Genomic DNA, 22,894 nt, shown 5'->3' with positions numbered 1-22,894 from the left:
TCGGCGCCACTAATATAATATTGGACAATTTAACACGTTCTAATCATCGTGGGGTCATCTGAAGTTGTGAATCCATTGTGGAAGCCCAGACTACTGAAAAAAAGCTTCATGACTCCACATTGGGGGCACCCAGACAGGGAACGTGTTAAGAGGCAAGTGAAATAGTCGTTTCCCCATACAAATGTACTCGACTCTTTACTCTGCGTTCTTTGACTTTTTCACCACAGATTAATATTATCTATATTTGTATACGGACCCTCGTAACTAAAGTAAAATTAAAACAGTTCCCCGTACAGTAAACTGAACAGCATTTACAACTTAATACGTATAGCAGAGTCGTTTTAACCCGATGTAAAGGCTGCAAAATATAATAACGTAGTACTTAACCACACTTCTGTTATTATTTATCATCCAGCCAGTTCGTTAGTGTTCATGCGAAAGAAAGACAGGAGATGCAGTTAATATCAGTGCAGAAAAGGATGGATGAGCAAGGTAGTAATTAAGCCGATGGTGACCGTTGAAATGTCAGACTTAATGTGCAGTATAAGCTAGTAAAAAGTCGACGCTTGCGCCTTCTACGTGATCGGTTACACTGTGAACATGGATAAAACCACTTTATTGCGGCGCTCTGTGTTACCATTTTAATAAAAAGTAAATTGCGGCCAATTTATTTTTTCAAGTTCCAAATTAGTGGTGGCATTGAAATGTGTTTTTTTTTATGATACAGGAGGCAAACGAGCAGACGGATCACCTGGTGGTAAGCGATCACCGCCGCCCATGGACACCTGCAACACCAGAGGGGTTGTAAGTGCGTTGCCGCCATTTATGATGGGAGTACGATCTTTTCTTGAACGTGTGAAGGTCGTATAGGTCTGGAAATACCGCAGGCGACACAGTTCATTTCACAGTTTAGCTGTGCGAGGCAGAAAGTTCCTAGAGAACCGGACAGTTGAGGACTGCCAATCATCTAACTAAGTGGTGAGGATGGAAATGTTACAAAAGAAAACATTTCCAAGTTAAAAAGGGGATGGTGGTGTTGTCAGCGATGTATTTACAAGGATGTAATAAAATGTTATATTTCACTAATCGTCTTATAAAACAAAGTCCCCCGCTACGTCTGTCTATGTGTAAGTTCCCTATAAACTCACATTTGAGCTTGACTGGACCCGCTGCCGCGTGTCTAGAAACGACTCAACGGATTTTCATGCGGTTTTCACCAATCAATAGTGATAATTGTGTGATAATTTGTTTGGGTAACCCATGCGAAGACTAAGTAACTACATAAAATATGGGTGGGTAGAGTTTGCTTGGAATTTCTATATATTCTGACCGTTTTCATTATCAAGTCTACCTAGATAAATTTTATATTATTTAATCTGAGTAAGTCGTAAAGAGAATTCGATAAATATATACCTACTAATTTTCCTCAGTTTCGTGTTCCAGAATCGGCAAAATCTTGGTTAATTCACCTTGTTTTATTTCGAGTTGCAATTTTTGGTTTTCAATATCTGTAAGACTCGATTACGAGATTATATTTGATGTGAGTAATAATCGAGTTATCAGAGTTGCACTTCAAGCTCAGCATGCTCTTGCTTAATATTATTATAGTTTTATGGATGGATGACCTGTCCGGGCCAGCCGTTTACGATGTCTCGTCCATGATATATGCCGGCTTGCAATAGACGTGGTACATAATTTTCCTTGAGCCGGTAGATAGATCATAATCCTTATCGTGTACGTGACCGCGGTAATTTGAAATTAACGGCTTAACTACAAGTGAAGCATAGTTTCAATAATCGTACGGAAATAATCTTAAACATAAACCCGTAAAGATGTATGTAATGTGCATTGGAAGTGGGGTAATTTTGAAAAAGGCCAATATCTACTACGAGTAAACGAGAAATAAATAATCATAAATAAAAATAATATCTGTAGAATGCCTTTAGGAATTAAGTCCGCCATTTGTAGATTTTTTTTTGTATTTTGTGCAATTGTTTAAATATAAACTAGAAGCACTTTCTACTGCAGCATCAGTAAGAAGATGCCTTGGTTAGAATTTCAGTACCGTAAGTGTTGCTAAAGTTTGAAGTGCCTTCGGTTTTATAGATATTTGCCATTTTTAAACTACCCCGCTTTCGAGGTTCTCCCAATGCACCTTAATTTAGAACATTATCAAAACCAATAACATTACGGCTTTGACATTAATCTCTATTAGCTGCATAAAATATATCAGAAACAAACCATTTGCGTTTTGCATCTACTTCATATTACATAGTGACTTATTATTCTGAAGATTAAAGTATCAATTTCTGCTAAAAATACCAATTATCAGTAAGTATATTCTCTGCAAGTACGAATATACTCTCAAGTCCTTACATCGCATTCCGGCTCTGATCCAATCTGTAAACTATAATTAACATCGTTATGAATGTCTGTATGATTCTCTGAATTGACTTTAAGGTCTTATCAAAGGGCATGCAGCAGTTCCGAGCTATTGTGCTTATTAAATTAAAGGGCATTATCTCCTTGGAAAATTATTGGCATATAAGACTATTGAAGATTAAGATGGGGTACGTATTGTATGTTGCGATCAATAAAATTAAACGTCGAAGGTTCTTGGTTATGGTTCAGCTGGATTGTATTATGGTCTTTCAGAATTTCTCGTTTAAATTTGTTATAAAGGTATATTTAATTCGAGCACTCCCTGAGCTCGAAATTAAACTGCCTTGAGAAGTTAAAGGTTAATGAATATTCCTCTTAATAAGCCCTTTACATACTTATTACGTTCATTATTATGGTTAATATGGAAAAAATGAAATAAGTAAAAGTATATCCATGCTCGCATTCATTTCCCGTTTTTATACCGTACAGTAGACTTGACTTGTACGTTCATATTTGTATAATTGCACAGAAACTAAAGGCAATGGTTAAAGTTACGCTGTATTTCCGCGTTTTAATTGGACTTTATTATTTTTAGAGGCACCTATCTATCGCAGTAGAAGTAGGAAAACTATTTCAGACCATTGGAGAGTTTTTGTATGAACTATTGCTAGATGATCGTTAAACTATAGAAATGTATCTTATAGTGACATTTTAAAGCCTTGCGAAGGATTTTTAGGGTTCACATAGCTATGAGTAGTTTTCTTACAAATGGTTTTAACATTAACCCTTTAAAGGGCAAATTTCGCGCTCGCGCCAATAAGCGTTCGTTTTTTTGCCGAGAGCTCATATTACATACTTTTTCTGACAATACCTCACGCGGTCTCATTAGAGGCAATTTTAGCGCTTAAAATATACTTCTAAAGATAGAATTACGTAGCAAAGTGAATGGTACTCTCTATAGAAGGTATTTTTTTTTAACTCATTACAAAAAACCACCGCGCTTAAAACAAACAATAAACACACATGAAACTTTGCATGAAACCCCGAATCCAGCCGCAAAACAAAGAAAGGAATTAAAACAAGTGCACATATCGACGGCCCGCCATTTATTCCTAGCGAACAATGGGTAATACCGCGTTCATTCCGTCATTCCAGTACTATTATTCCTATTGCATTTAGCGTTCGTCTCCGGGTAAACCTTATAAGTGGACCTCTAAATCTTTAAGTATTTCATTCATTCATTCATTCTAAATCTTTTGCTTTTTCAAATCACATTAATTGCAATATCGAACGTCGTTAATGCAGCGATCGAAATTGACGCGATGGTTGGGCCTGTATCGAAAAGTATAACTCCAGGCGCAGCAACAATCAGCAAAAGTATGGATGGTAGCAATTGTGATGTTCTGAATGGTCTTTTTTTGGTCGATGTACTCTTTTCCGTTCAGTATCTAGTATCACTCTCGATCTCCGCATCAGTTCACTGACTCCGATTAACACCATAGGGGGTCTGTACGTCACTTTCTGTTGAAATGTCGCAGAATTCTCATACAATGTGATGCTGGATGTGTACAGTAATAATCGGCGACCGAGGCCTTAGTGATACCGCTCAGGATTTAGTGATCAGAAGTGCAGCTTGCACTGGTTGGCTAGACTAGAGGTAAACGCTTACGCTCGGTAAACATTGGGAATTCAAGGCCTAAGTTACGATCCTATAAATACGCGAGACGTGCCCGTGACCCGCGCGACACGTATTCCACAACAGTGGGTAAACGTAGGTTTACTAAGTTGGTACCAATAACATTAGGGCATAACTTTATGCAGGTTTTAGTGCCATTCTGGTTTTATGCGGTTGGGATTATGTTTCTTTATGGTGGGTAGAAGTTCCTATTGTGTATGCAACGTGCAACTGAACTTATTGTAACATTATTAATATTCCACGTGTATATGTGTATGATACAGAATGAACTCCCAAAATAAGTTCTAATACTTTTACTAGAAACTCCGACGGCCGAGCTACTAAATACCGATAAACACTGATATTTAGATATACGCGCAAGCACATGACGATATTTTTTGGATTCTGCTTTGTACGTAATACTACAACAAATATGCATGCAATACAGGAGATAAAAGTATATAAGTATCTAGGACGCAACGAAGAAAATACCTACATTAAAGCATAAAGTCCACCTATTCTAAGGCTGGGACTGGGGACCAAGGTTCGAAATATATCTCGTTAGCACCTGTTTGCAGTTTGGTGACGTGTTTCAGATAGTGCAACGAGTATGTTGTGTTACCTAGTGAATTGGTATGTGATTGCGATTGATTATGCTATCAGTGAGTTTGTGACTTTGTGAAATAAACAAATACGTGTTTATACGTCAATCAAAATAGGGATTGAAACCATTGCTGTAATAAACATTTACAGTACATATGCTGCTACTTTACCGCACTAGTGCGAACATTAGCATCCTGAGAATGATAGCAGAGAGGTGGGATTCGGATATTCTCCGCCGTTATACCGAACTCCATATCATACGACCTAAGAAATAGATATTTGTATGAAACCTGTAATATAAGATAGTTTACTAATGTAGTTTTATAAGTGTCTTGTAACTAACAATCTATGGATCGAAGGAATCTGAAAATAAATAATTTTTATTTATTTATTATTATTTATTAGCATATTACGTTACTGTGTCGAACATTTAAAGGGCCATATGTACTGTAAAACGTTGTACAATACAGGTGCGAATAGGTAATTCGCAATTTCCTATTTTTCGCACTTGTATCGTAATGTACTATTAATATAATTTTAACGATAAAAATATAATCAGTCGGCAGTACCTTCTTTTACGCGCTTATACACACTTATATATGTGGCTGATATTTAACTCACTATAAATACTAAATTGCTCGTATTGCAAAAGATTTCTCAGAAAGCCTTATTTATGTCTAGCATTTAGGTATAGTAATGTTTAGTAGTTCTATCATCTCCATCCAATCTGCAACTATGTTGCGCTGCAAAATACCGAAGTACACTGGCTAAATTCTACAACAACAACAATTCAATCGGAAGTTAGGCGGATTGAAACAAACATTTATATTCAGGGGGCCAGATCTCGGAGCATTAAAGGATCAGCTCTAACAAATCGAGATAGATATCTGGAAATACCTAATGCCGTTGGCGTTAGTCCAACGCAAGTAGGGCAAGCGTCCGTAGGTGTCTATCCACGGACCGTTGTTGGCAATAGCCTTAATAGGTTACGTGGAATTTCTACTAAACCTACATGTTGGAAACGTGCAAGCTCTTATGTAAATGTTTACAGCTCTTGAAATAATGTTAAAGACTCGAGCAAGAGTTATGGAGTCTGACTTTGAAGATGTCGATTTAGCTTTGAAAGAGCGCTTAAGATTTCGGATTCTACTGTGTCGGGTGTCACGCCCTGCCCCATCTCAGAAAGACCTATTAACTATAGATTTTGTCATAAATTTTGAAAATTTCACCTAAATTAGAGTAACGGGAGTCGCCAATTATTATAAATATTGAATATAACGTACTTAATACTTAAAATATCTGTTTAATTCATGAATTATTTAAATACTTGCAAAGGTTCGTCTTTCTTTTTAGTTCTGTCTCTAAGGAAGTACACGTTAAAAGGTATAGTATAGTATACTTGAACATCTATAACTCTAGATCCTAGTCCACAAGAAGGGTCTAATTGTGAATTTATTAGCGCACTCATTAAATCCGTTGGCCGTAGTATAAATTACATATGGTCGTGGCAATTAAAAAAGAAGAATAGAATATATCTGCAGTGGACCTTCCTCGGTTCCCATGTTATCGCTTATTGGTGCTTATTGGCCATGACCGTGGATCGCAATTAGTAGTAATTACCTTCAATTTGCGCTACCCATGTTATTCGTAAAGGTCTAATGCCAGCCTAGCTCATAACTCTTCGTATAGGGAGTCTGGGAAATTGGAACCGTCCGGAGAGTTTGACATTTTACAACATCCAATTTTTATTGGTGCTGGTATAACTATAGTACATTACGATTCATACCTCTATTAATAAAATTATGATCCTAGTTGTATGACATAGGTACGAGTACATTAAGAGATCTTAGGGATATCATTTTTCTATCTGTCATTATGATTGTCTTTTGTTACCGTAACAAGATATGAAAAGGCAAAGAAATCATATTCCATTACCTACTCTACTGTACAAACATTGGTCAAGTCGATAGCCAAGCGGCACCGCATTTTAATTATAGGTACATAAATACTACTGGTTTTTTTGGTAATAGTCGGATACCTGTACTGAGCAACCGGAAGTATCATCAAATCATTCAAATAAGTATTGAGGCCAAGTGTCTGAAAAAATTTAGCGGTTCAAACCCTTTGATATCGAATTGATTGCTGTATCATCGTTGTATTAGCGCCAAATCAAGTTTAATATTGATAGACAGTTCAACTCTTCCACCTGGACGAGTTTCCCAGACTCCCCCAACACTCAATTATGGTGACTTTTGAAATTCCCTGTCTACCTCATTAGCGTTTACGATCTGATGATGTTTACCCGGCATTTCCTTTGCAAATATATTTCTCAGCAAAACTTAATTGCCGTCGTAAAACAAAATATGACACGAACAAAATTGCGACTTCCTTATGGTCCAGCGCTTAAATCGCATCTGGCTCGCGGAATAACGTGGATCTTAAAATAATCCAAGCAAAAAACTATACAAAATAACGAGGTCTGCACATGTGGTTGTTTTTTAATAAAATAAGAAACGTATTATTCTGTCTAATTGCAAACTTGGCAAGGAAGCGGGAGGCGACTTAGGCTGTCAGTCCGTTCCTATTTTAATTTTCCATGTTTTTTGCCAAAGCGTGCTAGAAGTCAACGTTTCCTTTGACACTCGACACGGAACACGTCAAAGAAACGAATCGTCTGTTTAAAAGAGTTCGTATTTAAAAAATTGTTTGTCGGCGTATTGTTCCACGGCTGGCTGATCATGAGAAATTACTCTGAAGATGCTAGAAAGCGTAGGTTTCAAATATTTGTGTAATTACTGTGCTGCTGTGTCGTAAACTCGTCATCTTCATTAGCCTATATGCTTTTTTCATGCTCGATAGGGATTGGGCTATATTAGCCTAAGCTGGCTCAGTCCCTACTGAGCCAAATCCCTATTTGGGGTTTCACATACATCTTTGAATTTCTTCCCATACATAACTATGCAATTTTCTAAGCTGAAAAGCTAGTGGAAAATATTAATGTCTGCAGCAATGTCCACCATTCCTTTCTTTTGCATCCTTTAAGTGCTGATGTAGCGTAACGTTATTTTATCCTTACGCTAAAAAACTCCGCTCATAATTCACCGCAACCCCACCACGTATAATATTACTCTTCTATTTTAGAAACATCCATTATTTAAACCATATCTTAACTTACTAATGACGACGCCATAAAAACTGGTGATGACATGGTGCTAACAAAAAGCGTCCAGTAAGTGGTGTAGCATAAGTATAGTGAATAGTTAACAATGCATTAGCCTCCCTGGCAACAGCCGACCCAATTGCATTCATCGTTGTGTCATCGCACCTAGAGTAAGGTGGTGTCCTACACAGATATATCTGGGTGGATCACCATAATGCGTACTATTCGCTTACCGGAAAATTATGGTCATTACCTACACTTATATTTATTACATTATAAATCATTTATCGACCAATGAATAATTGTGCAAATTTTAGTTCGATTGAACTTGAAAATTTGTTCATACGATACTTCCTATTGTTTTTCTGAGCACTAGCACTTTAGATTGAATTATAGTGAATAACTACGCTACAATAGCATAGCAAAAGTACAGTCAAGGAATTTAATTTTTGTGCCATTTCGTTTCTTGTCACAGTCCTTGTCAATATGAAAGCCTGTCTACATACAGATCACATATAACTATTACTATGACAAGTTACGAAATCGTACAGTAGAACAATTATTAACATTGCTGACTGTGCGACGTCTATTTCGATAAGCGTCTGATTGGGTATCCTACAATAGCGAGGACAATGTGTTACGCAACGACAAGTGCACTCGGTAGGCCGCTCACGCGCAGCCAACGGTCGGCGCGGGCGCATCGTGTCCGGCGCTGACCTATTTGCAATATAAGTTCTACGTACTGATTGGCTGAAGGGAAGCATACAGGTCGAAATTTTCTTATCGGTTTGAATATAATAGAGGTTTAAATCAGACAAAATATTACGTTGAAACACAAACATTGTTATAGTTTGCTGCCAGTGCAGTAAAAATTGTATGTAGGTCTGATTAAGATAAAATTATTGCGTTATTTATGTTTGAACAATAGAACAACAAAATGCGATGACACTCACAATTCTCATTATTTTCGTCAAAGGGATTTTTATTACTTATATTATTTTTTGTTCCTAATTAAGTAATTCATTTCAAGGGTTGTTAAGATAGGTTTGTAATAAAGTCCTAAATAAACAAGCAGAATTTTCACTAAGTTTGATTTCTACCAAAAAAACTTACGATAAAACTCGTAAATAAGCTCATAAAACACCGCCGGTCCAATTACAACATTTTGCTGACTTTAATCGTGATTAATATCCGGTTCGGCATGCCGCGGCGCTGAAGAAAAACATCCTTCCAAATTTAATCAACTTTAGAAATTTCCCTTCAGGTTTACAAACAATATACCGAACTGCGGGTGGTAAATCTTAACGAACAGTTATCCGAGTTTATTTCTATGATTAGAGCATCAATAGATGGTAATTGGTGCGAAGCACGCACCACTCGGCCGTTCCCAGCACCTCAATACAATCCATGCCCAAGGCAGCCCTAACCGCGCGCACAATCATATCACTCGGACTCGATAGTTACATCACGTAAATGATACTACTTGCAACTACCATTTCGAAACGCCTCAAAAGCTAAGCTTCAAACTCAACTTGAACCGTACCTACTAAAGTTTAAAGTCCAGTTTTTACCCACGTTTTAAGTCATAGATATAGAGATTGCGAATGATTGAAGAGTACGAATGTGTCCAAGCGAAAGTGCAACCAAAGCACACTGCAGTAAGACTACGTTCACTCGACATCAGATTACATTGTCTAGGCATTATGTAAGCTCATGTGACTGAACGGTAACGTGGTTCCTTAGCAGGTCACATTGCAGTGCGAATGACATCAGTCTGTCAAGTGCATAGGAGTCAACGAACAGGATTTCGTTGCGTATGCAATAGATGCTCTTCAGCCTTGACTTCACGTCATGGCTACCGGCCAGAACCATTCACTGACCTACTAGGAATTTCTTGTGTAATTTTGAAAGAGTCGTTCGTCTCGTTTCTGGTGTTAGCCTAAACAAATCTAGGGCAAAGATTAAAGTTATTGTTGTTCCGACAAGCGCGTGAAGGCCGCGCGATTGGATTTTATCATATACGTGTAATAAACACTATATTTTAATTAGGTCTCACTGACAAATGTGGAAACAACCTTCATACATTCTTATAATATAAGCGAAGTATATATATGACATGATATAACATTATGCAATCCTAAGCCGAGCACATCGCAGCGATAGCGTTGAAGTTCGTGTCTAAAAGTGAACATTTCCAATTTCTCAAAGTATGTTTTGCCTCTGAGACCTTTCGGTCTGATGTGAATGTTTTAATGCACATAATTCCCACCTGCAACCGCGGAATTCTTGTAAAAACAAGCTTTATCCGGCTCCGGTAGGACATGTGCCACGCACTCGGCGCCGCGCCATGCAAAACGTCCCGAGTCGATCGGTTCCCAGCGCCTGCAATGGATCGCCTAGGCTCTCAACCGGTGCTGCCGGTAAGGACACAGCCGGCGTGTTAGTCCGGCTATTATCTTTTAATACCATCGACTTCATTATTCGCTACATTTTTTGCGACGGCGGCGAGGCGCGGCACCGCCGGCTCGGGTTTGATAACCCGGAGACCTTGGTCTTAATTGCGCTCGCGCAGACCACTCCGCCGCGTCCACTTTTTATGCGCCTGCACATCGCTAGTAAAAACACGACAACGACGCATAACCGGCCGACTGAAAAGCACTTAAAAGCTGCGAAAGCTCTAGGTAATCCATAACCACCGCAAACCGTCGGCTTACTTCGAGTGCGCTCTACCGAGAAAGCTTCGTGAGCGTCGTCTTACACTTCGTCATGGTTTTGCGGATCGCGTCCGATAATTTAGATTTTCCTGTTTTTATCAGCCCATAATGGTATAAGTTACAAATAACAATGTAAACATGAAAAACTTGATGCCCATGCAGTAATGGCAGTGAACGTGCGTTTTGTTATGATTAACATTTTAACTGCTAGACCGTTGTTGTCTCGTTGGTCGACCAGTTTTCTCATCTATTTTGTTTTTTTTACAGGTAAGACGAGCTATGTAGCTGACGACCCGGAACGGTAATTTATTGACTTTTCAGTGCTATTGTTGAAGCAGGGTGGTTTTAATCGCCTTGTTTACTTACTTATTTCCTAAAAGCCACAACAAAAGGCTGGATGGCTAGCAGCCAAGATTCGATTACATTAATCATTCTCCGGTATGTAGAATTCGCCGTACATAAATCTTTGCTCAGCTACCAACCGCTATCGCCATGACAAGTGGTTTTCATTCTGCGGCGATTAATAAAAAACAAACTCAAAAACGCCACTTGGCAATTCGCGATTTAATGAAATGCTTTTAGAGGCTGTTAGTGGTAAAGGCAATTAATTCATGAAACTCTCTAAAGATAATGGCCATCAACGGAGTTGTCATTGAAATCTTGAAACAATAAACAAACTTTAATTCGGCAGGTAGTGATTACCTACTACTGGAGTTGTAATAGCATCACAAACTCGGTAATGATATGGCTCCGGCGGCTGGCCGATTAATTTTATCTCTAATTTACATTTAATGGAAACCAGTCAAGCAAAAAGTCGAGTTGATTCCTCGATCTGTTAATAGACATTAGTAGGGATCAAGGCTGTGGCGAATCGGTGCAGGAAAGGCCGTTTAGACTCTGCCGTTTGTCATGTTGTAAGCGACAATCGTAACGATCGTTTAAAATATCGAGGCCGAATCGGTTGCCGGTCGTCAGGAAACTTCGTTCGTTTAAAGTTCATTTGTCTCCCGCAGAATTGTACTTAGTACAATTGGCATGCTTGTACTATAATCGATTCAGTGAAAACATCCCACGTGATCATCAGATATCGCTTTTCAAAAATCTGTAAAATAATTAATTATTTCATCATCACACCAGTTGATAAAAGGCTCTCTTGGTTGTTCAGATGTTGAGTTGATTCCTTATGTTTGCTAGTAGAATTGACTTTTAAATGATGATTGTTATGCTTTCTTAAGCATACATAGTTAATCAGCCCATAATGAGTTTCAGATAAAATTGAGCCGGAATATTTTCTTGGTGATATACATATTATTTGTCGGCTTTATATGTACTAGTTGTACTTAATTAGTTGTAGCTAGCAATTGTCATTTCCCTATTCGAATTCAGTTAATTGAGGAACTAATTAAAACGCCTCTACTTTAAATTCTAGTCTCACATTTGAAAATAGAACGCATGTCATGTCGGTAGGTATTATATGTCCGAATCCGTTAAAGATCGAATCAGAATCGAGAATCGGAACGTGTAAACATCGTCAGATAAATGCAAAGTAATTCGACAAAGAGAGGCGCGGGCGGGGTAGGAACACTGTAATGCCCTGCACGCACGAATGCCCAAATTAATAGAATCCACCGGCAAAATAATGGACTTTTGGAGCTTTGATGCAGATGTACAAACTAGTTTATAGTAACGAAATTTACTGTTCTTTCTCTATGAATTAGGTATGCGAAGAAATTGAAGTGATTTGTGAATGAGAATTTCGTCTTACTAATGAACTTTCCGAACGGTATAAAATGTAACAATACGATCAAGTAAGATCAGTTTGCAGTGAATTTCAATATACTTTTTTATCATTAGGTAAAAATTCTTTAGTTCTTAGGCGATGAATCGAAGTTACTCGTCTCTCAGATGGATATTACTTACTTTCTAATTATCATCACCTCTTACCTGTCATTTATATGATTTGTAACAGCGCAATAGACAGAATATAGTATGTAGGAACATACTCGTAGATACTATTAAACATAATAATTATAATGAACATAATAAATATATATTATTTTGGAGCCTAACAGCCGTGTATTAGGAGTAATCTGCAATATTCGTTAGATCTAAATATTCATGAAACTCTCTAATCAAGTTTCCAGCTTTGAACATGATGTATTCATATTCATTAATCATATGCATGTTCCATAACTTCCATATCGCTTTCTCGTCTATTAATTAGGCACGTTAGGTAGGGTTTTAGTGATTTGTCGTTAAAACTTAAGCGCAAGTTCTGTACCTGGGTGTCCTGGGTCAAAATTTTCGTTGTCTTGTATCTGACCACTCTGTCACGCTTGTACTAGTGGCTTCTAACAAATAACTTAAAAAGTAGAGTGCTATTGCATGTCTTTATAAAATAAAAATCTTCCGATACAAAAAGCTACACCGTCACATTTTTTGGAAACAAAAAATAAGACAATGAAAATAATTTTGACCCATCTATATACAAAATACCAATTAAGGATAGAATCTTTATTATTTATTTATTTATTTTAAACTTTTTTCACAATAAAATAAGTACAAATGGCGGACTTATATGCCTTAAGGCATTCTCTACCAGTCAACCATAGGGAAAAACAGAAAATCTCGAATGTGAGTGCAGTGAGAAAAATAATTCAGAAAAAATGACAACTATAAGTAATTTTGAAAAAATATTTACAATTTTGGACATTAATAATATTATTTACAAGAATCTTTATTTTTTTAACAGAATTTTCACTTGTTCATAAAAACCTTTATATACTGGTGTCATTTGATACGTACCTATTTATTTATTTAATACCCATTTCCTCCGAGAATATGGCTATATCAAGAGTTCTTATACAATATTCTAACAGCGACATTTCACGATAACATCAAATAAATGGTGTCTATTTTGATTTAACATCAGAGTAATAAATCCGGAACTCTCGCAAGATGTATAAGTCTAGCTTGAATAAGGAAATACACGCTGTATTTCCAAAACATTGGCGGTCAACGCTCCTAGCACGTGATTTGATGACGCCAACTTCAATCATGGCTGCCGCGTCACAGAGCTATCTAAGCCACCATCTCATACGCATACATGACTTTGCGAAAAGCATGCTATTACGAAACGCAACTTACAAAACCCGAAATGGAGCTGCGGCATTGCTTTTGGCTGTTTTCTAGCGTATTTTGGTACATTTTCAGCACAGTTGACGTATTTCGCGTGCTTAGTATATCTTTCTATATCGTTGAATAAGCGGAGTTTCTGGAAATGAAATGGACCGAGTACATTGCGATTTTATCGCTGATAATTCGAATATTGGCTGAATTGCGATAACTACCTGAAATTCAGGTCGTCGCTCCAAATTTGAGGGCATCGCCAGTCTGTCGCATATCGGTGACACGGTTCTGAAATGTGTCAGGTTGGCTGCCGGGTTTATATGTGTCGATAGGTGGTAACTAGGTCGAAGGGTCGATAGGCCTCTTAACATTGACCTTTTGCTGAATCCCGCGGTGACCTAGTTGACTTTGGCTCCCGGGTTTCCGATTATATAGGGTTACGTACTGCTCTACTGTAAGGGAGGATTCGAGAAAAGTGTCTAAGATGTATGGCTTATTCGAAGTAACTGAACCTACCTGTATATTTATTTACCTGGATAGAGAGAAAACGCAGGCGCTTAGTCAGTCGACTATCTAGTCTAGGACGTATTATTATATATTTTTATTTTTTTTTGCAACAAACCAATTTCATTCATGCTAAATAGTAAAATTAAGACACGTAGATGATATTTAATGTATAACTTTTGTTGGCTAATTCGCTATTTCATTATTTAGGCACCTAAACTGTTTTTTGGTAACTAAGCACCAGTCTGTGTAGGATAGGAACTACTTAATTAGGTTTGGGTACCTTACCTACTAGTATTTTTTATTCAGAATTTTATGGTCTTATTTCTGTGAGCTTATTGCAATTGTAGGTATATCTATGTAGAAATCTCATTTGTTATTTAAAAAGGCTAAACTAATTCGCCCGTCTAACATCTAGATACCTAACTAAATTAACTAAGCCTAATCGCCTACTTAAATATTTTTTCTAAATAGTTTTCCCAAACTTACGTAACAAGCAAAGTTGATAGAGTCGCTTAAAAATTGAGGGTGTTTTATCGCGCGCTACGTATTGTCGCCGTGAGTCTACTTTCTGTGCCACGGCTGCGCGGGCCCGCGCGGGGCGGGCGCGCGGCGCGGGGACCGTGACGTGACGTCACACTCGACCGTGGCAGTGAGAGCTCGGCCGCGTCGCTCGCTCGCTCTATGTACTCCGTTGACGACGGTCGCGCGAGCTCAACGCACTCCTCTCGTTTTTACAAACTTCGTACCCTAGAAAATAAATTCGTTCGTTCGTGAGACTCTCTAGTTTTTTAACCTCTTGCACGGATTGTGTAGTGACGAGAAAGTTATTAAATCGAGACGTTTCAAAGTTCTAGTGGTTGACAGTGAACGTTAGACGCGCGGAGTGTTGCGTGTTTTTAAAAGTTAGTGCGAGGAAAAAGTGAAGTGAAAGCCCGCGTAGGATGTCCATCGGCGATCGTGGATTTCGGAGCGTGTGACGCGCTCGTCGACATGAGACGCCGCTGGTCCAACAACGGAGGCTTCCAGACGCTGCGAATGCTCGAGGAGAGCTCGTCCGAAGTGACGTCGTCTTCCGCTCTGGGTCTGCCGCCGGCTATGGTGATGTCTCCGGAATCGCTCGCGTCCCCCGAGTACGGCGGGCTCGAGCTATGGGGTTACGACGATGGCATGACTTACAACACGGCCCAGTCTTTACTCGGGAACACATGTACGATACAGCAGCAGCAGCAGACGCAGCCGCTTCCCTCAATGCCGCTGCCGATGCCACCGACGACACCGAAGTCTGAGAATGAATCAATTTCGTCAGGTTAGAATTTGGAATATTCTAGTTAGAATTGCGCGGCAAAGTTGTGTTGGCATGATTTTTTGGCGGCGCGGTCGCGCTGTCATCGACCTTTGGCCCGTATACCTTGACCGGCGCTGCGCTCTGGGCCGTCTTGCCGCGACTGTCACAAAACAAAATGTTACAAGCGTTTTGTTTACCCACATTCGATCGAACAACTGTCTTATCAGGAGTTTGCACTTTGCATCGTTCAGTGAATTTTATGACAAAATTAAGCGTTACCTAATAGAGTATTTATTTTACACCTACAGGCTAGAAAGGAGGCACCTGTTTAGTATTGATTGCTCGATAAACCGCTCCCACATTATTAATACAATTGCTCTGGCATAGGTAGTTCGCTGCATTGTGAACATTAATATCTACAGAAGGTAAATACGTTTTATATTTTTATGACTTAGGTACCATATTCGATTGATTGGTTAATTAATAAGAAAAAACATTAAAATAGTTTATTTTGAACAGTTGTGAACCAAAAAAAAATAGCTTACATAGGAATACACCTACCTGCCTCAGTTGCGATTTGACAAATCATCACTGGTGACAGATTGTATGTGGGCGAAACATTTAAAAAGAAGTACATAGCTTCAATATGTATAGACTGTAGGTGTCGACATGTACCATAATACTGCTACTTACGCCATACCTACCTACACTACGCGTTTGCACGATCTACCTACCAAAAGTATATTCCACTTGGTGCTCTACCACGTACCGGAATCATTAAATATTTGGTACAATTGGTACCAGTTTTGGTACCATTTCCTTAATTCTTCATTTCTTTTTAATATTTGGCCTTGTTAACATTCCTTTTATTATCAGACTAGGATCAATCCCTGGTCAAGCGGTCAAATTTATAAAAATACGATACGATGAGTGCTCTTGTAGTTTATCGTCCTTTACTCTTCATCCTATCATCATTCATCATTTTTAGCCTCCAGTCGCCCACTGCTGAGCATATGCCTCTCTTCGTGTACGCCACTTATCCCGGTCCTGGGCTAGTCTCATCCAGAATCGCATCCTTTATCGGATAAAGTACTTTAAGTTACCTATAGGATAAAGTTTATCTTATAGGTAACTTAAAGTACCTATTTATTGATTTATTGTGAAGGCACGCGCACCAAATTCTTAATAGAACTTGCTAATCACAGTCGTCACACCATCAGTTGTTATGTATGAGTAATAGATTTAGTGATAATTGAAATTTTATAGGCAAAACCCGCATCAATTATCATTGATGAAATAGGATTAAAACGTGGATGCCTAGATCTGGTTAATAATAGCAGTCCTTTGAATTGAACGGAACAATACCGGAGCGTTCGTCCCACAAACTTCCTAGTCTCCTCACACGTATTTGTCTATGATGTACTAGTACAGCATGTTTGATTAGCGTCCACCCGGTAAGTGTGGGAGGCTCACCACGGATGGAATGACTAATTCTTATCGCGGTATAGGTGTAACACTACAAGGTTATTGTGGAAAATTTATTATAAGTAGCTTTATTGTTATTTTAAGAAGCGTACGTAGCGACATCTTGATATTCGGAACGATTCGAACTTTAAGATACGTAAATTATTAGGTCTAGATACCTACCGATACCGAAGAAAAGTACAGAAATAATAGGTTTAGATATGTAGATATTTGCGGCATGGGAATTAGATATTACGCAGTAAAAAAACTCAAATCTTCTTCCATGCATATCATCCACCAAGACCAATAATAAATTAAGCAAAAAATGTGTCTACTCAGCCACATTCGTAGCAATGAAATATGTAATCTAATCATGAGTAGGAAGCTTTAATAGGGGATACTGCGGCAATTGGAAGGGCTGCGTCCCCTTATATAGGTATCTATGAGCTGTTTATAAAGGAAGTCTAATTCAGTATACCATTTGGTTACACAGCAAAAACCAACGTTAAATGAAACGGTATCCAGTTTTAACTACGCAGACAAAACCTATACGCCCTATTTTAGTAGTTTTTTTTATCACATCATTAGTTTCATGTATTTATTTTACATAAGTGCCTACCCGTATAAACACATTATTCAACTTGGTACCTAAGTACCAGTGCCAAGATGGCGTGAGATTAAACCGGTACTTAAAGCCATGAAACAGTTTTAAGTCATTTCCTTCCATTTGAGACACATTCAATTTGCCAAGTAATACAGTTTAACAATTTAAGTAAGTGAGTTGGATGGTGTTTCGACGAAGCGACTGCGGCCGGTCCGACCGGTTTAGAGACCACTCCTGACTCCTGATGGTAAATCGCATCGCCTGACAAAGCACGCATGTGCATTTATATGTATACTTGCTCACACTAATCGTAACTATTTTCTTATTAAATTAGAAAACCTACTAATTAATAAAATACAAAATGTAAGGAACTTATGATCATAAACTGATGTTGTAATGACAGAGAGTACAGGTTGTTTTCACTCGAAATGCTATCGTCTTGTTACTTTTACAGCTTAACAACCTACACTACTTCATCTGCTTCACTTAATTGGCTGTTTAGTAGATAATATTTTTCTCCTACATGTAATTATTTCCTTTCCTGATATGTTTTCTAAATAAAAAAAGCGTACCCATAGGTAACGTGTTAGAAATCGCTCCATCCTGTCGAGAAACGAGAAAATCATCACCATGGCATGTTGCAGATTTCTATGTGCGCTGATGCGGTAAACTTTCGTTTCACTCATGCAGCTACTGTTTATAAGAAAACGAGTAACGTAGCTATCGCTTTAATTAAACGCGACACTGAAAACTTTAATCAAAACCCTTGAATTATCATTGGTTGAGTATCTGGCAGCGTAGAAATACGCATATCATTAAAGAGTAATTGAAATTGGAGCAAATTCGAAGGTAAGAAACAGCTTTTCTTGACGCAATTTTGGGACATGTTTGAATGCCATTTAATTTAATAGGGCCATTACCAAATTGTAACTGTCTATCTAGCCAAACGATGAAATTTTATTGCTAGGTAGCAAAAATTGTGAACTATTTACAATCTTGCTAGTTGCTATTATGCCCGACATTTACCTATTTGTTTTCTTACATCTCTGTCAGTGAAACAATAACCTTTCATTTGTAATTTTTTGTCAGTTTAGTGTATAGGTAGTACACAAGATGATGAGTATGCTTTAGTCTTTTAACCATTCAGGGTTGCTTCCGAGTTCGCGTTGCTCAATGCCACATATTAGCTTCCTTGTCAAACTACGTTTGGATTGCTCGTTTCGCGTTAAATAAAACGACCTTACTTTTGTTTGATGCTTTAATTTAAAGAACGTGATTTTCATACAAAAGTATTATTCTACATTTTTTTAATAGGTACTATGATGTTAAAGTATTAAATGTTACCCGCATTCAATTCTCCGTCTCATTGCATTGGGTTACCATGACTTAGAAAACATTATATTGGCGTTTAAATGAGCTACTATGCGGGCTAGTTTATGACAGAGTTAAGTTAATAAAATGGGCTTCAAATTTACGGCAGAAGGAAAAAATACATTGTTGTTGATAGCTAATGCTGGTAGGCTGGTACATATGGGAATATGTTGCTCTCTTTTGAATTAAATAAACATTTTGATATTCCAGGAAAATGATATTTGATCTCGGATAAACAACACTTCTTAAAAGGGAAATTTATGTGGCTTCTCTCTGAAGCTCAAAAAGCCGACAAAATTGTATAAACAACACTGATCAGGTATATTTTTTTACACAAGTTCACGATCCATCAAAGTCACAGTTTTGTTTTTATTCGTGAATTTTAATTTTGTAGTGTTTTACTTTATTAATTAGTTGGTTCCTATTACTATTATTTGCGTGCTATGTAATCTTGAAATGCTGTCAGACTGTGCCTAAATTAGTTTTACTTATGTATTATTTACCTTTAAGGACGTTTTGCAAAAACAATTAATGTGGATGCTACAATGCTGTTGTATATTTCCTTAATAGGCGCCAAGCTAAGTCATCCATTTGAACAATGCGGTTAGGAGTTCAACAAGCAATTCCATAAAATTTATTGATTTCTTTGGCTAACTATTATGTAGCATAGCACGTTTTGTTGGCGTACCTGCGTACCGCGAATTCCGCAGTCATTCTAGCTACCTATTTAGCAATGTACAAGTGTAAAATAGACCATATGTGAGTAATGGTACAACTCGTTCCGCGGGCCCCACCTGAGGTGAACGTATCGACGAGTCCGCGCGGGGGCACCAAGGTCGCCGCAGTTTTTTGACACTTCGGCTTTATAAATAACCGACTATAGCCGTCATGTTGGCCACTGCTAATTACTTCATGGTGTGCTGCCGGTTAAGTTAGCCGGAAATTATTTGTTTCTCGTCATGAATAGCTAATCGGACAGGGTTATGGACCCCTATTAACTAAGGCTGTTTATCTCTTAAACTATAGTGACAATCAAAACTTGTGTGGGACGCCAGCTATTATTATGCTAGCATAACTTATGATTAATTATCTGTCAGTAGTTTATCTGTTCATTAGAATCAAGATTTTTATTTTATTTTTTTCTTCTCAAATACTTACATATTAAAATCCAACTTATAATACGTGCAATGTAGCCATAACCTAAAAAAATGTTCCACATACCTATGTCATTGTATATAAATAGTGAAATATGATCCACCCTTCATGTCTACATGTCGCGATTCATCATGATTGATGATTCTTGATCAAACGAGGTCGCTTACCTCTTTCAGGATGTTGCTACATGCTCGTCCCTTACGATTACTATATTACATAAATAACAATATCTTACCGATTACCTAACTTAAAATACCAATTACATACCAGCAAGAGTTACAAAATTAACTGATACACTGTTGAAACGATACAACTGTAGAATTAGTAACAAGATTATCTTGTTATTGCTCGTACTCAGGCCATTAGTGGCTATTTAAGGATCGTTTCAGTTAGACTTGGAGTCCCGTAATTAGCATACAAATCGGATCAGCTTCGCAACTATTAAACGACAACTTCGTGCATAAGCTGAGTGGTGTCTGCGGTGTTAAAATAATAATCTGCATTGAACTAGCAGCTGCCACGCTAAGTCGCAAGGGTCCAAAGTGTTTAGATTTGGCAACCCTTTGACTAATCTAATGGTCCGTCTGACCCCCTCATTTCATAACTATACTTTATTAAAGCCATTATATTTCTGTATACGCGCGCTGTTGAAGTATAGATTGATTTAAATGCTAATCACGTGCCTTGCTAATTTTTTATTAAAAGGTCTGGTTTTACGTTACTGCTACCTATATTAAGTTAGCAGCATTAATTAGGCGAGTAAAGTAAAATACCTGTTATGTAACAAACACAAATGACGTTGGCGTTCATATATAAAGTTCATCGACTCGCCTAGCTCTTTAAAAATCGCACGAATGATTAAGACAAATAGCGATTTTATGGAAGTCGTCAAATTTTAATGGTATCAATTTATGTGCGGTATTGAATTGATTTATTAATTTACTTCTTTATGCTATTGGGAGCCGTGAAACTTCCTATCCTTCACCTTCACATTCACATTGCAGTGAATTACTCTAGGATCTCTAGGAAGACGAATCGCGGCGGATATGCGGTCGAGTGCGCGTCGCGCTCGGCTGCGCACGCGCTGCCATCGCGTCGCTTGTTAGTTCTATTATCTGAGCCGACTTGCTCGCTGTAACCACTTTGAGATCGAATATCTAGAGACAAATCACGGGGTCTCAATTTCTTGCAAAGCAATCTGGTTAGATAATCTTCGTTGGATCACGACTGTCGATATTGAGATATGTAGGTATATAAGTTTTTAGCTGAGATGAGACCGCCGCTTTTTATTTAATTCTAAAACAATAGCACTTACGCCACCAAACGAAACATAATCGGTACAAATTTATTACAACCGGTACAAGTACGACAATCAGTCCCAAAAAGAATAAACCTTTATTGTTCTTTAAGACTATCTTCTTCTTCTTCCTCGCGTTGTCCCGGCCTTTTTGCCACGGCTCATGGGAGCCTGGGGTCCGCTTGACAACTAATCCCAAGATTTGGCGTAGGCAATAGTTTATACGAAAGCAACTGCCATCCGACCTTCCAACCCAGAGGGTAAACTAGGCCTTGTTGGGATTAGTCCGGTTTCCTCACGATGTTTTCCTTCACCGAAAAGCGACTGGTAAATATCAAATCATACAATACAAATATACTTTATTGCACACCTCAATACAGAAACAGTACAAATAATATAACACAAAAAGAAGAGGTAAACAACAGGCGGTCTTATCGCTAAAAAGCGATCTCTTCCAGACAACCTTTAGGTAGCGGAATTTAAAAAAAAAATGTTAAGTCAGTAGGTGTTCCAGATGCAATAAAAGAAGTCTAGCACAGAATAAACACAGGAAGGAAGCAGATAAAAGTATTACGGAGCAGGTAAAAAGTAAAAGCGCTGGTGGCCTAGCGGTAAGAGCGTGCGACTTGCAATCCGGAGGTCGCGGGTTCAAACCCCGGCTTGTACCAATGAGTTTTTCGGAACTTATGTACGAAATATCATTTGATATTTACCAGTCGCTTTTCGGTGAAGGAAAACATCGTGAGGAAACCGGACTAATCCCAACAAGGCCTAGTTTACCCTCTGGGTTGGAAGGGCAGATGGCAGTCGCTTTCGTAAAAACTAGTGCCTACGCCAAATCTTGGGATTAGTTGTCAAGCGGACCCCAGGCTCCCATGAGCCGTGGCAAAATGCCGGGACAACGCGAGGAAGAAGAAGAAGAAGGAGCAGGTAAAAAGTGAAGTTTAATGAGTCTCTTGAAAGAATTAGGACATTGAGCGCGCCTTAAGTCAATAGGCAGAGAATTCCATAGTCGGATAGCTTGAAACGTGAAAGAATTATTATAAAATTTAGAAGAGGATGATGGTATAGAAAGAAGCAAGTTCTGGGAGCACCTAACAGAACGGAGGTAGCTGAAACGGTTCTTGACATAGCGGGGAGTCGCGGGGTTAAAAAGAATGGAATACAGAAGGGACAAAACGTGAGAGTTACGACGTAAGCGAATAGGGAGCCACTTGAGCTGCGAACGGAAGTGAGAGACATGGTCATATTTGCGTAACCCAAATATAAACCGTATGCACACATTTTGGATACGCTCAAGCTTATTAAGTTGCTCCTCAGTAAGATCGAGATAAGCAACGTCAGCGTAATCAAGAATAGGGAGGAGAAGAGTTTGTGCGAGAGCAATTTTCGTAGGAATGGGAAGGAAGTTCCGTAATCTCCTGAGTGACCTAACTCCCACGAACATCCTCCTGCTAACTTCGGCCACCTGAGGTCCCCACGATAAGGTACTGTCCATAATGATTCCAAGTTTTCATCATATTTCGTACATAAATACCGAAAAACTCA

At 38.4% G+C, this 22,894-nt stretch overlaps 1 protein-coding gene across 3 annotated transcripts in view; it reads left to right on the top strand.

Annotated features, from left to right (window-relative positions):
- Nucleotides 1-22,894, top strand: part of LOC133521460 (ecdysone receptor) — a 378,815-nt gene that overhangs the window by 320,249 nt on the left and 35,672 nt on the right. Inside the window, exon 1 of one of the 3 annotated variants that reach the window (XM_061856428.1) lies at nt 14,836-15,476. The exons of the other annotated variants lie outside the window; for them this stretch is intronic. Within the exon in view, the coding sequence (XP_061712412.1) occupies nt 15,161-15,476 (316 nt within the window). The 5' untranslated portion in view covers nt 14,836-15,160. Of the gene's footprint in view, nt 1-14,835; nt 15,477-22,894 lie in introns of those variants that run through there. 3 annotated transcript variants of the gene reach the window in all.

This window comes from Cydia pomonella, chromosome 9 (genome assembly GCF_033807575.1).
Source record: "Cydia pomonella isolate Wapato2018A chromosome 9, ilCydPomo1, whole genome shotgun sequence".
Classification (NCBI taxonomy): domain Eukaryota; kingdom Metazoa; phylum Arthropoda; class Insecta; order Lepidoptera; family Tortricidae; genus Cydia; species Cydia pomonella.
This window is presented reverse-complemented; position numbering and strand designations above follow the sequence as displayed.